General features: G+C 41.6%; 1 protein-coding gene across 10 annotated transcripts in view; it reads left to right on the top strand.

The window, feature by feature from the left end:
• LOC108626341 (phosphatase and actin regulator 4) overlaps positions 1-13,066 on the top strand; it is a 220,771-nt gene that overhangs the window by 71,903 nt on the left and 135,802 nt on the right. For all 10 annotated transcript variants that reach the window (XM_026814731.1, XM_026814734.1, XM_026814733.1 and 7 more), the window contains 3 exons: positions 6,873-7,037; positions 7,160-7,258; positions 8,500-8,853. In XM_026814731.1, the coding sequence (XP_026670532.1) occupies positions 6,873-7,037; positions 7,160-7,258; positions 8,500-8,853 (618 nt within the window). The remainder of the gene's footprint in view (positions 1-6,872; positions 7,038-7,159; positions 7,259-8,499; positions 8,854-13,066) is intronic.

Genomic DNA, 13,066 nt, shown 5'->3' with positions numbered 1-13,066 from the left:
CGAGATTCATCTTAAAATCCGGCTCCTCGCCGATCCCGCCGGGACTCTTTAAAATAAAACGTTGGGTTGAGCGTCACTGAGTCATTCTCTCATTGCCCGGCGACGAACTACGACCGCGAATGAAACATGTTTCAACTTTTTCGCCGGCACTTTGAGGAGTACTCGAGCGTGGCGTTTCATTAAGTTCCGCAGCGCGCGGCGTGTCGCGGCTCGGCGTTTCATCGAGCCAAAACGACGGCAATCGAGATTCTCGTGGAATCGCGATTTAATCGCGTAGACCGTGTTTCGTTATAGAAAGTCGGACAGTTTTTCCAAGGACTAACGCTCGCCGCTTTAATCGATCTCGAGTCCGATCCGATCCGGCCTCTGCAACTAGATTCTCGTAATTGCCGGAAGTCTGATTCACGCGGACGATTTCCTGCCGCCTAGAACTAGTTACGGATTTACGTGATTTTCCCTCGATTTATTCGTTTCTGCATCCTCTCCCAGAAATAATTAATTTACTCTTTTCACTTTTAAACGTTAAAACAGTTTACGTAAATAGAATTTCATTTAGTCATATTTTAATTCATTATTCGTAATGAAAATATTAGAAAAAATTCTTTTTGTGTTGTTCGATCGAAAAGTCTTCTAGTTTTCACTCGTGTTCTCCATGAGAACCTTGTGAGTGGTCGCATTGGCGGGTCGCTCGCGGGAGGGTCACGACAAAAGGGAAGGCGTTGTAAAAGAAAAAAGCGCGGGGCCAACCCACGTGGACATCCGGTCGCGTAGGGGATGCAATTAGGGATTAACGAGCATTTAGCCAGGGTGGAACGGCGAATAATGGAGATTCGATCCCTGCGCGAGGAGGAGAGTCAGAGGGCGAAAGGCGCGTCCGCGGGTGCACGGCAAACCAACGGGTTGGCTTCATGGTTTCTCGCGCTTTGTGCCGCAAAACACGCTCTGTCTGCAGCTGGGCGTGCGCTCCATTTTACGTCCGTCTGTCTGTCACTTTTGTTTACCGTCTGCGCGTATTTGTTTCCACCCATCAAAGGAAATTATATCGAGATAGATCGATGCCTCCCTCTCTGGCCCGGCGAGAATGGGTTTCGGGTTCGATTAGCTGGATGAAATTTGATGCTATTCAGTGTGATATCGGATGTTGGTGGTACCCATTTTAGGTGATAATCGTTTTTCATAAAAATGTTTCTCATATCTTTTTCAATTGTTGCAAATATTAATGAAGCAATTTTATCATCTATCCGTGTCCATAACGAACATCCTGAGACTTCGGCATCGATTCTTCATATTCATGTGTTATTATGTGACACATAAATACGTGATTTGTCTGATCGTAAGGAAGTTCGTCCTCAGATCGTTTTCTCGCCAATATAAATTACGACGGTCCATTCCACGGGATGGGCCCGAGGTTCAAGTTGACAACCAGCGGCCAGGTAATTGGGGAACGGAAAACATTGTGGCGTATCTATGGCAACACCCCAGCATCCCTTAGCGTAAACCCTCTCCGCGGCAATGCCCGGGGCAACGTGCCCTAACCGTTGGCTGCACCCTCGCTTTATCTGTGCGCTTTTCCGCTCGCGTTTCTCGAAGCTCTTGCGCGACCGAAAACGTCTGCCGCCCGTTATTCCATTAGAGGCGACCTCCTGAAGGGATCGTTTAATCGTAGCGACAAGATCGTTTTAGGAACAGCAGAATTTTCACGGAAGATGATGTATTGATTCGTTTGTATCACCGTATGAAATTATGTTTGAGGTGGAATAAAAATTGCTAGACTGATTTCTCCAAAGTACGGTCTACTATTAACTTCTGAAAGTGAAAAGTTCAGGGATACGAGATAATATCGGTTGCAGTAAATACCGTCGCGCCCTTGTAACGATGTTATCTGTATTTGCGTCTCCCCTCAAATTATCCCTTCAAATTCACCCTTTGTGTACCCATAATCTTCACCATGTTCCACTGATTCCAGCATCCGCTTAATCGACCAAATAACGATCGGTATTAAGCTGTCGGCTAATCATTAAGTCAGTAGAATTTGTAATAGACAGTTATGATTTCTAATGGATGGAATATGTAATAGACGACACAAGCATAGACGTATTTATATTTTTTTCTAAATTCAGTCCAATTAGATTATTTTATTAGTCTTGCATTTCAATTAAAACTATGTTGTAGCTATTTTGTCATTTACGTACTGAAACAACGCTTTTTATTTTTATGTCAGTCTCATTCATTTTCTTAGGGCATCTCGTAAACTCGTTGACTGCACGTATGTGCGAAATTCGAAAACGAACCTCAAGTTGACGAGCCGATTATAGCGGCACTCGGCACGGTTCAAGATCCCCTAGAACAATAACTGCTTGTCCATTGTTGCAGCGGGCATGCCTGTTGCATCAAGGCAACGGGAAACGGGAACGGCCCTTATGGCGCACGAGACTAACCGTATAACCGAATCCATTTGTCTGCTCGTAATATTCGATGTCGTAATCCGGAACGAGGGTTCAGTCGCCACCGCCCCCGTGGATCCTCTTGATCCACCCCAATGCGCCGGCTATTAATTTTATGCTCGTATGAACAGAGAACTTTCTGTAGTTTGACAAAACTTCAATAAAATTCTTCTTAGACTTCAGAATTTAATCATACGAGATTAGTTGAAACATGCTTTTTTAATTGTTATTATCATAATGTATAAAAATATCAGTAATGATCGAGATTAGATATGATTGGTAATTATAAATTGCTGAGGAACTTTAATTTGAAACTCATTTTGCATACACGAATGTAACTGTGCTGCTCACTTGACTAAATATGCTTTACATTTATTTTTTCGATAATCTCGTATATCTAGATATTTTCCACTTGTCTACATGATATTTGCTCGTCGATGTTCAGACACGCAGTAGGATTTCGTCGAATCAAGGGATCGCAAGCATCCCGTGATGGCCCCGTGTGTTTCGATTTGCATAATAGCTACTCGTAGCCGTGAATCGTGAGGCGAGTCTGCACGCCCAACGCGGTCGCACACCTTGCCGTGCGTATCGAATAGCTGCGAGAGAGTTTCGTTATCGATCGCTATCGAACGGCTCGACCTGTGCGTATGACAAGTGTCGTCACGCAGATTATATTGCCGTGTGATTCGGTAACGCGTTCAAGAATTACACGTTGTACTTATACTTGGATACTTGACGTTAGAGTTAGACGAGTCTTGCACGAGGTGAATCGGTTGGACGGTCGAACTCAGTAAATTTTAGTGGTGCTTTACAGTGCATAGTATATTATATCGATCGTTGAAAGTAACTTCGTTGGTTAATCATTTGCCTTATGTTATATTTATAATTTATCCTTGAACGAACGATCATAAATTAGCTGTATACAAGATAAATGTGAATCATGTGGGCGAGAGGGATAAAAAGTTCGAAGATGTCAATTTCATTGAATAATCTGACGAGTGAGTTTCAAAAATTTAATTAATGCTTATTTTCGTGATATGGAAAGTAGATCATATCTTCGTGTACACATGTGCCTATAACAGAGTTTAATATTTCGAAATTATTTTACGCTTACGTAAGAATCCCTAGCGAACTACAATGCATGGGACTGCACTGTATCTTATCTCTTATCGATTCGCATTATCGGACCTGTTGCAAAGATAACGGAACGTACTACTCGGTTTTGTATGATTTACTGTCGATTCGTGTCCTCTAAGTTTTATGCGATAACGGGCATAGGTTACGTTAAGATCCATTGGGAGATCCGGGACAATGGGAAACTGCACTTCATCGCCGCGTTAATATTGCCATTGTCCGCGGCACGCTAGACGCCGATGCACATCGGTGCAACGGCCCTCGACGGCCTTTGACGCGGGTGAATAGGCCTCCCAGCCACCGGAAGCGCTTTGTCGCGTCAATTATTCCACTTTCGGTTCGCCGAACAACGATACGTGTTCATCTTCATACAATAAATGTAGAAAAACTTCCAATAAGTGGCTGCTTTAACATGGCCATTGTACGAGAGTAGATATCCCTATGCCAGTAATCATCTCGAAACATTGGACACTATAATACAGCGAATGTCTCTAAATCTAAAATTATGAACAATACGAAATTTGTTTTTCCAGATACTAAATCAAAGAATGTCATTAAAATGTGATTATTTGATTTTTCTATGACATATCTTTCTGAGATAGTGCATTAATTATTCGCTTGAGGCTTTCTTCGAGCATTAGATCAATCGCGAGCAATTTTCAGCGACGATCGGTCGGCGTCACTTGCCAAGGAATGCTTTTCCTGTGTGAATCCCGTGCCAACAGCCCGGCTAAGCCATTCCTGATGGCATCGAGTTCTCTTCAGATCCCGAGAGAAAAGTCTCCGCCGACCTCACGGAGAGAAATTGAACTTATTATTTTTCGAGCCGTGTGTCGCTCCTTTTTATTGAAACGCCAAAGCGGAAATCCCCAATAGATTTTTCCCTCCTTTGATCTTTCGCACCTCCGTCCATGGATAAAGGACAAAAGCTGAATTTTGTTTTCACTTTGTGAGAACAGTTTCTTCAATAGTGACAATATGACGGAGTTTCGGTAGGTTTTTTTTTAGTTTCCAAGAACATTTGAAATTCGAACATGGCGATGGTATTCGTATGAATATTTTATACCGCATCGGCAGTCAATCACTAGTACAACTGAAAAAATAAATGGAAACCGGTATTAATGTTTGATGCTTAGGAGGTATTGTGTTTTGACATTAAACAATCCTTTCGGTGATAAAATATTTCACGTGCAAAATTTTATGCTGTTTCATCCGATTAAAAGTCGCGGGGCAGATTTATTGGACATCAGTTAAACACGACGCCAGTTTAAATATATAATAAACTCTCGTTGCTCGCCTCGCTTAGAATACAGCGGCCTTATCAGAGTTACGTATATAAAAAGAAAAATTTATACTACGAGAGTACATGTTAATACTGACGTCAATCGACGTATTTATTATTACTCTTATCGCCTACTTTCTATAAAGTGTGTGACTCCATCTAAAAGTTCAATCAATAACGATTTATCGATTAAGAGAATTTATTAATTATTACATCATTGATTGATTGACTAGCAACAAATTAGTAATTCGATATATTTTCTGAAATTTTTCCTACTTGACGTCTATCAATACCGAAGACGATCGACCTCTCATCGCTCCCGTTTAATTACATCCCGAAATTAGGCGTTTAGGGCGTCGATGCAGTGAGCGTGCCAAGAAACTCAGACTGGAAGATCCTTTCGTCGAAAGTGTCCCCGAGGGATGCTCGAGGCTGATGATCGTCGTTCACGACGAAACTGTCCTACCTCACGTTATCCTCCATTATTCCCTGCTAGGAGCACCCCGAAATTTCCGTTTAACAACGCCCTCCCTTTGTGCCTTTCGCACCCTTGCTCGCTGTTAAAGATACATTCTGTATTATAACCGTTCAACAATGTTATGAATAGGAGGACACGTTCCAATATAGAATGAGGCTAGTTTCAATATAAATGAAGTTATTTGAAGAGGTTCCCTCGGTATTATGTACTCTCTTCATAATAATAAGTGTAATATATTCTGAATACGTAAAAGAATTATTATTTGTTATGTGAGACGTCGAGTGCATTGAAAGGACTAAGATTGTTCCACGATTACCGCGATTTTGACGCGTTAATTGCCTCCGCAAATTAGTTACTTGTTAACGAAAGATGTTATTACGCGAAGTAATTAGCGGTTAGTTGATCAGAACGCTTGCGTGGCTGTGAAATTATAAATTTAGAGGACTTTCAGCGGATCTGCTGATGCGTTATTAAAAGCTTGTTAAATAATAAACTATATATGGAAACTGGAAATTCGTCGGATAACATTGCGAGTGCTTGAAGGAAAATTTTTGCTTCCAAAGGGCAGGAGCCATTAAATATCCATGGGGCCACGGTGTCGGGTATTGATTTTATGGTGACATCGACATGGCCGTCTAACAATGAGTTAAGAGGGACCATGGCAGAGAGACGGGGCGAGAGCGAGTTGAATCGATACGATTCACGGTGAATATTCATCCGGCAACTGTAAACAGTGTCCCAGCTCGAGAGGGACAATAACCCCGGAAAATAAGTTCCACTTCTAAGGGGGAAGTGGATCGAAGTCGTCTTTCATCGCATTATCCTTCCACGCTATCCGCTTTTCCTCCTTTCGCGTTTCCTCAAGACCTTTTCTCTTCGAATGGAAAGAAGGAAATAATAAAACTTTGCGGGGAAACATTGAAGAAGTTTTACTGCAAAAAACATGAATTCATATCTCTTTCCTCTCGGTATAAAAATAAGATTCAAAACGAATTTACCTCATCCCTATTTAATTTTATGTTTCAATACAATCGTCTTACTTTTTAGTTACTTGTAATGTTATACTCGTTTCTGAAATAATTGTTGTCGCTTCTCTGTTATTTTCAAGTCCTACTTCGAATGGAGTTTTGAATTAGATTTCTGCAATATTTCCTTTGGGACAAATGTGTGTGAGAATTTTTCAACAAAATGTTCCAGCGAATGATAACAGCATTTCCTTGGTAATTGGTAGATGGTTTCGTTGAAGCGATCGATTCAATCGTGCGAGGGTAGTAAAGCCGAGTCTAGGGGATGTTTCATCCCTCGTCGGTAACGTAGGAGTTGCTATTTAGCTTTTTCCCGGAAAACTCAGGAAATAGAGGATTACGTACCTCAGGCCGATAACAGCAGCCTGACTGTTGCTGAACACGGTTGTTCATCGACAGTTCTAATCGCAATTTCGTTCAATAATAAAAGTTTTACTGCATATGCCTGCGAGGTGTTTCGTTACTGATGTTTAATTGTATTTTGTTTGTTTGTTTATTTGTTACAGCAAAAAAGCAAAATGGGGCGGCGTTGCGGACGAACAGTTTGGGCTCGGGGGCGAGAACGCCACCACTCGAGAGGAAAAGCAAATTTTCAGCCCTCGGTAGACTCTTCAAACCGTGGAAATGGAAACGGAAAAAGAAATCGGATAAATTCGAAGCTGCCTCATTATGTAAGTATCGCGTCTTTCAAAAAGAGTAGTTCATCGAGTTTTTGTTAATATATTGAATGCGTGAGCGGAGGATTCGTCGGTAACAGAGGGTAGTAAATAGGGGTTGTTCCTTGCGATTGCAGCGCTCGAGAGGAAAATTTCTGTACGAGCCAGCAGAGACGAGTTGGTACAGAAAGGAATTTTGTTGCCCGTGATAAGGACCACGTCGTTTCCGGAAAATGGTAAGTTTTATGGCACGTTATCAGTTTATGGAAAATCAATTTTTTCGGTATCTCATGCGAGAACTGAATTTTACACGTTTTCTATTTGTTGATATAATTAAATTTACAGACTTTGAAGTTTTAGATTTTTAATGTAGCATATCGTATAAGTTTTATTCATTTCTTATATTACAATTTCAAATTTTTATGGGAAATTGAGGTAATAATACGGGTATGAAAATGAATATTGAAGTTATCTTTTATCAGACTTACAAAAATCGCGAAAGTTTGCAATTGCGAATCATAGTTATTATTATATTGTTAGCTGCAGTATTTATAAAATTTCATGCGAGATGTGAATGGAAATTCGCGAATTTCCGAGGGCATCCCTTCGCATGGGAATTGTCCACCCTCTGTCTGATCAGGAAATAAGGAGTCCACGTTTCTGCGGCCCGAAATGACCCGGGACCGGCAAGACAGGATGTTAAAGAACGTAATTAGATTTCACGCTTGTTATCGCGCAGACGTGGTCTCCATTTCCGGAAAATGGGGCGCATGGTCGATGTCTCTTCGTTTAAAAGAGACACGTTTCCAAATCGGTCTACTGCTATTTTTAAAAACTTTTCACCATTTAGTATTATCACTGCATGCATTTTTTCATGGTATAAAAATGTCTTCTAAGAAAGTCAAATTATCTTTGTTTTATGGTAAATTGATACCATCGTTCTTATCGATAAAAGTAATAAGAAAATCGATATTGATTAAAAATCATTTGTATTACGTTATTAAAGTGTAACAAAAAGTAAAAGTGTTCTGAGCCACATTTACCAAATTTCTTAGTATATTTTTGTCCTCAGAAAGATTCCGGTGTTAACATGTAAACTGGCGTTGATTAACACAAGCCCAAGTAGTTTTCTTCTTTCTGTATAATTATGAAACGCTATCTATTTTATTTCGCAGTTTTATTTTTTGGAAGTACTTTGTACGACTATAGTATTAAGCACGATATCAATAACATTCAGGTTCAGAACACTAGAAAAAGGGAAACAAGATAGCGACACGTGTCAACTACTGAATAGTTAAATACTACTCATAGGATCAATTTCACTGTTCAAATCGCACAAGTCACGCTATGTCCGTTGGTCGTTTCTCTATCCCGCGCGAATCCGTCCACGTAAACTATCGGACGCGTTCGTATAGAGCTGTTCCAGACACCCCGGCTATATTCATTAATATTCCGGGGAATCGTTGCTCGCTTCCAGAGACGGCCAGCGACTCGCCGGACGGTCAGAAACCTCCCACGCCGCAGCAGACCCCTCAGCAGCAGCAACAGCAACAGCAGCAACAACAATCGCAGCAGCAACAGCAGCAGCAGCAGCAGCAACCGGGCACGGGGGTGCACGCCGGCGGTGGCGGCAACCCGGCATCGACCCCCACGTCGACCAGTAACACGCAGCAATCCCAGCAATCCCAGCAAGCAGGATCGGCCACGCCGACCCCCACGACTGCCAACCCGCATTCTACAGGACCGCCCAGCAGCAATCAACCCTCGCCGCATCCCTCGCCCCTCTACCCGGGAATGCCGCAGCCTGGCCAGCCGAACGGTAGCACGCAAGGTAAGATGCAAATATGTGTGTAACGATACGAATTCGAGCAGTACTCGAATTTCGCGGAGCCTACGCGAACCGAAGGGGTTGTTTTCCAAGAACCCCCACTAGCGAACGGATACGGTTACCAGATTAACTATCCAGTTCGTTTTGAAAGTTCGTTTGCGATTACGTAGATTCCAGTCGATTCTCAAGGATTTTGATTCGAGCTTGTAATTAGTTTGTTGAATTCTCCGCGTGTACACTCTTCCGTTTGGTACGAGCTCTACAGCACTCGGAAGCCTTACGGATCGATAACTATGTTTGCTATTTCGTTTAGCTAGAGATTGGATTGGTTGCCGAAAGCCTCTCATGATTTTATGACGTAAGTGTTAGGTTTAATGATGTTCGGGGTTTCGGCTGTATTAGGAGAAGGGATATGTTGAGTCTAGGAACTAAGTAATTCAGATGGATGTTGTGCGTCAAGTTTAATTCAACAGGTGAGGAATAGTAAATGCAATATTCTGAGAATTGAATATTCTGATCTTGCAATTCGTAGAATACTATCTTTGATAAAACACTTAATATCGTCTTTAACTAAAACTTTTGATAAGGATAAATTGATTTAATCCTCAATAGAGTTGTGACAAACGTGATAAAACCGTTAACGATTGAAAAATGTTCAATATCGATTAAAAACATAAGCTGTCGTGACATTTGAAAAGTGCGACGTGATCTCGAAACAGATGGAATGCAGAAATTGTAGCTCCCTAATGCAAGTATGGTAATATGAACACGCACAATAGCGCGAGCACAGGCGTTGACCTAATTACCGGGAATCACGTGTTAGAGGCGGCGTTAATGGGCTACCAAGTATGATCGTATATGGTATGTCGCGGTCCATGACGATCGCTTAAATATCTCATGGAATCTCCGCCTCGGCCATTCGAGCTGCGCTTTAAATCTTGCAACGTGAATCAATAGAAAGCTTATGAAACCGTTGTAGCATAAATTATGATTTGTCGAAATTGATTTAGACATCACCTAACTTGTCTCTTTAGAGATTATTTTAGAAATATTATTATTCTGAGAATCTAGCATTCGATATTCATAAAGTGATAAATCTTGCTATACATTTTTATTCAGATGTAGATGATAAATCTGTTGAGATTGGTTAGGAAAACCCGAAAGCTATGTTGAATTCTTTCCATGCAAATCTCGGATCCCCGAATCTCGTATCGAGTTCACAAATCCGCGGGCTTAGGGCACAACCCCTCGATCTCTCACCCCTTTCCCGTGCTCCATATCTGACCATCGGCCAAACGAGACTATCGTGTTTCTTTTGCGGTTTAAAGGGAAGCCACGAAAGCTCGTTTATCATGCGAACGCGTAACGCGATATCATCCGAAGGGTTCTATTCACCCCCGATTTCCAACCCCTATCCGAGATTTCTTGAGACTTCGTCCGTCTTTTCCTTTTGTCGACGACGCTACCTGTTGCGATTCGTGAATTTATTTGACACGGTTCCACGTGTCGTGCAACTTTGATCTCTCCTCCTGTTTGCTCAGAATTTGCTTTCCCGAATTAATGTGAAATTCGTGATTCGGCCAATTTGCACGATGGATGCATGCCGCGGATTACGCAGAACCATTTAGTCACGAACGCGGTACATGCGAGTAATGAAATTCTTGCACACGGTGCAGGGAAACTCGGTCTTCAGCTAGGAAGCCTGAGATCTCTTCAAATTTTTATTATTCACACGGGTGCATATTAAATGTTAAACCGAGGAGAAGATTTTTTTTAAAACAGATTGATTGCCTGTTTTTATGGTAACGCATCATTCTCTTTTCATTCATTGGGAAGCATTTTAATTCTGAAGTATAAAACATGTTCAGTTCATTATACAATTAAAATCGTGCTAAATCATACGTACAGTAAAGGTTCATACATACAGTTTAATGTTCATAACGTTGGAACGAAATGTGCTGTCCCCAGGAGTTAAAATCATGCCGAACTTCATTCAAAATTCTCGTTTCGGGAAGTTGCGAAAGTCGAGGTATCTAACGAGACCACCGTCTCCGTCTCGGTGCTTTTGAATGCACGTTTCTCTCCCTGAACGCGCGGAGGATGGTGGAAAACGGATGGATAAAAATAAAGAGGCTGCAGATGCGGAGAGCGATGGAAAGTGGGAGTAGGAGTGGTAGACACTTCAGTACTCGCGATGCACGCAGAGAAGCGTATCGATCGTCGTTGCCTCCCATGGTTCTTGCCCACGAGACAGACGAGGAGCATACGGTAACCCGGCTCTCCGCTCAACAGTGTGTACGACGTTTTATCCTCTGTTTGCACCCTTTTCCGTCCTGCAGCCTCCATCACGACCGCTTAATTCACCCCGTCTTCCCCCGGTTCATCCCCCTGGCACCCTCGCCCGGTTTTCGTCTTCTCCGTGTTTAGCTAGAAAGCTGGTCCGAAAAGGGGCCTAGCTGAAACATTTCTATGGGCGTCGGATCGATCCCGTTGCGACGAAATCCGGCGAACTTCTCCTCGGTTTTCAGCTACCTTCCGATAAGAGAGGATTGAAGGAAGTCTTCTTTAAATTAAGGGTTGCCTAAGGCTTCTTAAGTAATTACTCACCGGGGAGATCAATGTTTAGCTCGTAAGACGATCCGCAATTTTCAGCCTGTAAATTCTGTTCCTTTTTCACTATTTTCATTTATTATTAATTTCTGAATTACGCTTAAAAGCTTTTTGCTGGAGTCAGTATTCTCTTTACCGTTTACTTCCTTGGTGATAAATGATCGTTGAAAGGAGATTTTGATGGTAGGAAGCATCAGCGTCGCTATTAACGAGACTGAACGCGTGGGTGTTTGTAGTTGACGGGTCTCTGGGTTAAGGAGATTGTTTGAATCCACCGAAGAGAGGAGGAGTCCGGGATTGGGGGTGACACTCTCGACTAACCGCTAAACGTTCCAGGGGCGGGACGTTTATTGCGTCGTTCGGGATGCCCGTTTGAAGAAGACGTTTGTTATTCCGTTCATGCAATTCAGTGTTTGCTCCTGTGGGGAAGATCGAGGGTGAATTCCGGCCGTAGCTCAGGGGAGTCGTACAAATTTCGTCGGGTGGATTACACGGCTCGCCTGTTTGCAATTAGCCTCTTTCTGTTGATATTTAAACCGAGATTCGTATAATTTTTCGTCTTTGAAAATTCGCTTGAAAATTTGTATTTATCGTTTTAGTGGTAGAGTGGTTCAGAAGTTTTTCTGAATACAAAGCGACGGGTGTTCTGCTGTGGGTTATTCCCTTCTGTTTGCTTTCCTTCTTCAGTGAAGGATTAATCGGTTTTTTTTAATTAACGATCCCTGGGGAAATGCGGATGGTAAACGCATTAGGACGTGAAATTGCAAGATAAACATGTTGGGAATACCAGCTCGCGTAATTCTTAGTGAAACTTTCCGAATGTTAATTTAAAAAATGTTATTACCCACGAATTGTTTTGTCGATGTACATAAAGGAATAAATGAGAAATTCATCTTATGAAGTATACAAGAATATCTGGTTAGTGTAAAGCTATTAAAACTAAAAAAAACTGTTCTCGTGCAGTTTTCAAACTTCCATGATGGAAACTTGTCGTAAGAAAGGCAAATCTTGGTCGAGAAACGATCGTGAAAGCAATTAATCACCGGCACGAAATTCAGTCGTCGATTTCTTGCACGAAATTCTCATGATACCTTCAGGTCTATGTATATTAGTTCCTCCAGCGCTGTTAGTCTGTCTAAAAAACTATTTTGCATATTGCAGTATTTTCATGTTATTTCTTAAATCAGTTATTAAAGGGTGAAAAAGAATTAAGAAGCTTTAATACCTTGTGAATGCAAGTATCACGTCTGACTACATACGTGCCGTTTCTACTTACAGTTCTTTTCTATCGCGTGACAGTGGTTCTATGCGTTATGTATATTTATAAATCAACATTATTAAATTATACATGAAAGAAATTATCGATTATATTTTGTAAATAAATTCTGTATAAACTTTGGAATATTTTATGGATATCAATATTTACAAAGTCATTGCAAAAATATTCCATATATTTCTTCTTAGCGTTTTTCTTTCAATTAGAAAATGGAAAATCTTTTCATTACTTGATCTTCGAACACGTTATCATGAAACAGACGAAACCTTGTCCGAAATTCAGTGCAGTAAACGCCTGCCCGGCGTTCTGAAGCTTTAGCGTGCATATTTC

This window comes from Ceratina calcarata, unplaced genomic scaffold, assembly GCF_001652005.2.
Source record: "Ceratina calcarata isolate Rehan_Ccalc_2016 unplaced genomic scaffold, ASM165200v1 scaffold397.2, whole genome shotgun sequence".
NCBI classification, from domain to species: Eukaryota; Metazoa; Arthropoda; class Insecta; order Hymenoptera; family Apidae; genus Ceratina; species Ceratina calcarata.
The sequence above is the reverse complement of the archived record's forward strand: the minus strand, read 5'-3'. Positions and strand labels throughout refer to the sequence as shown.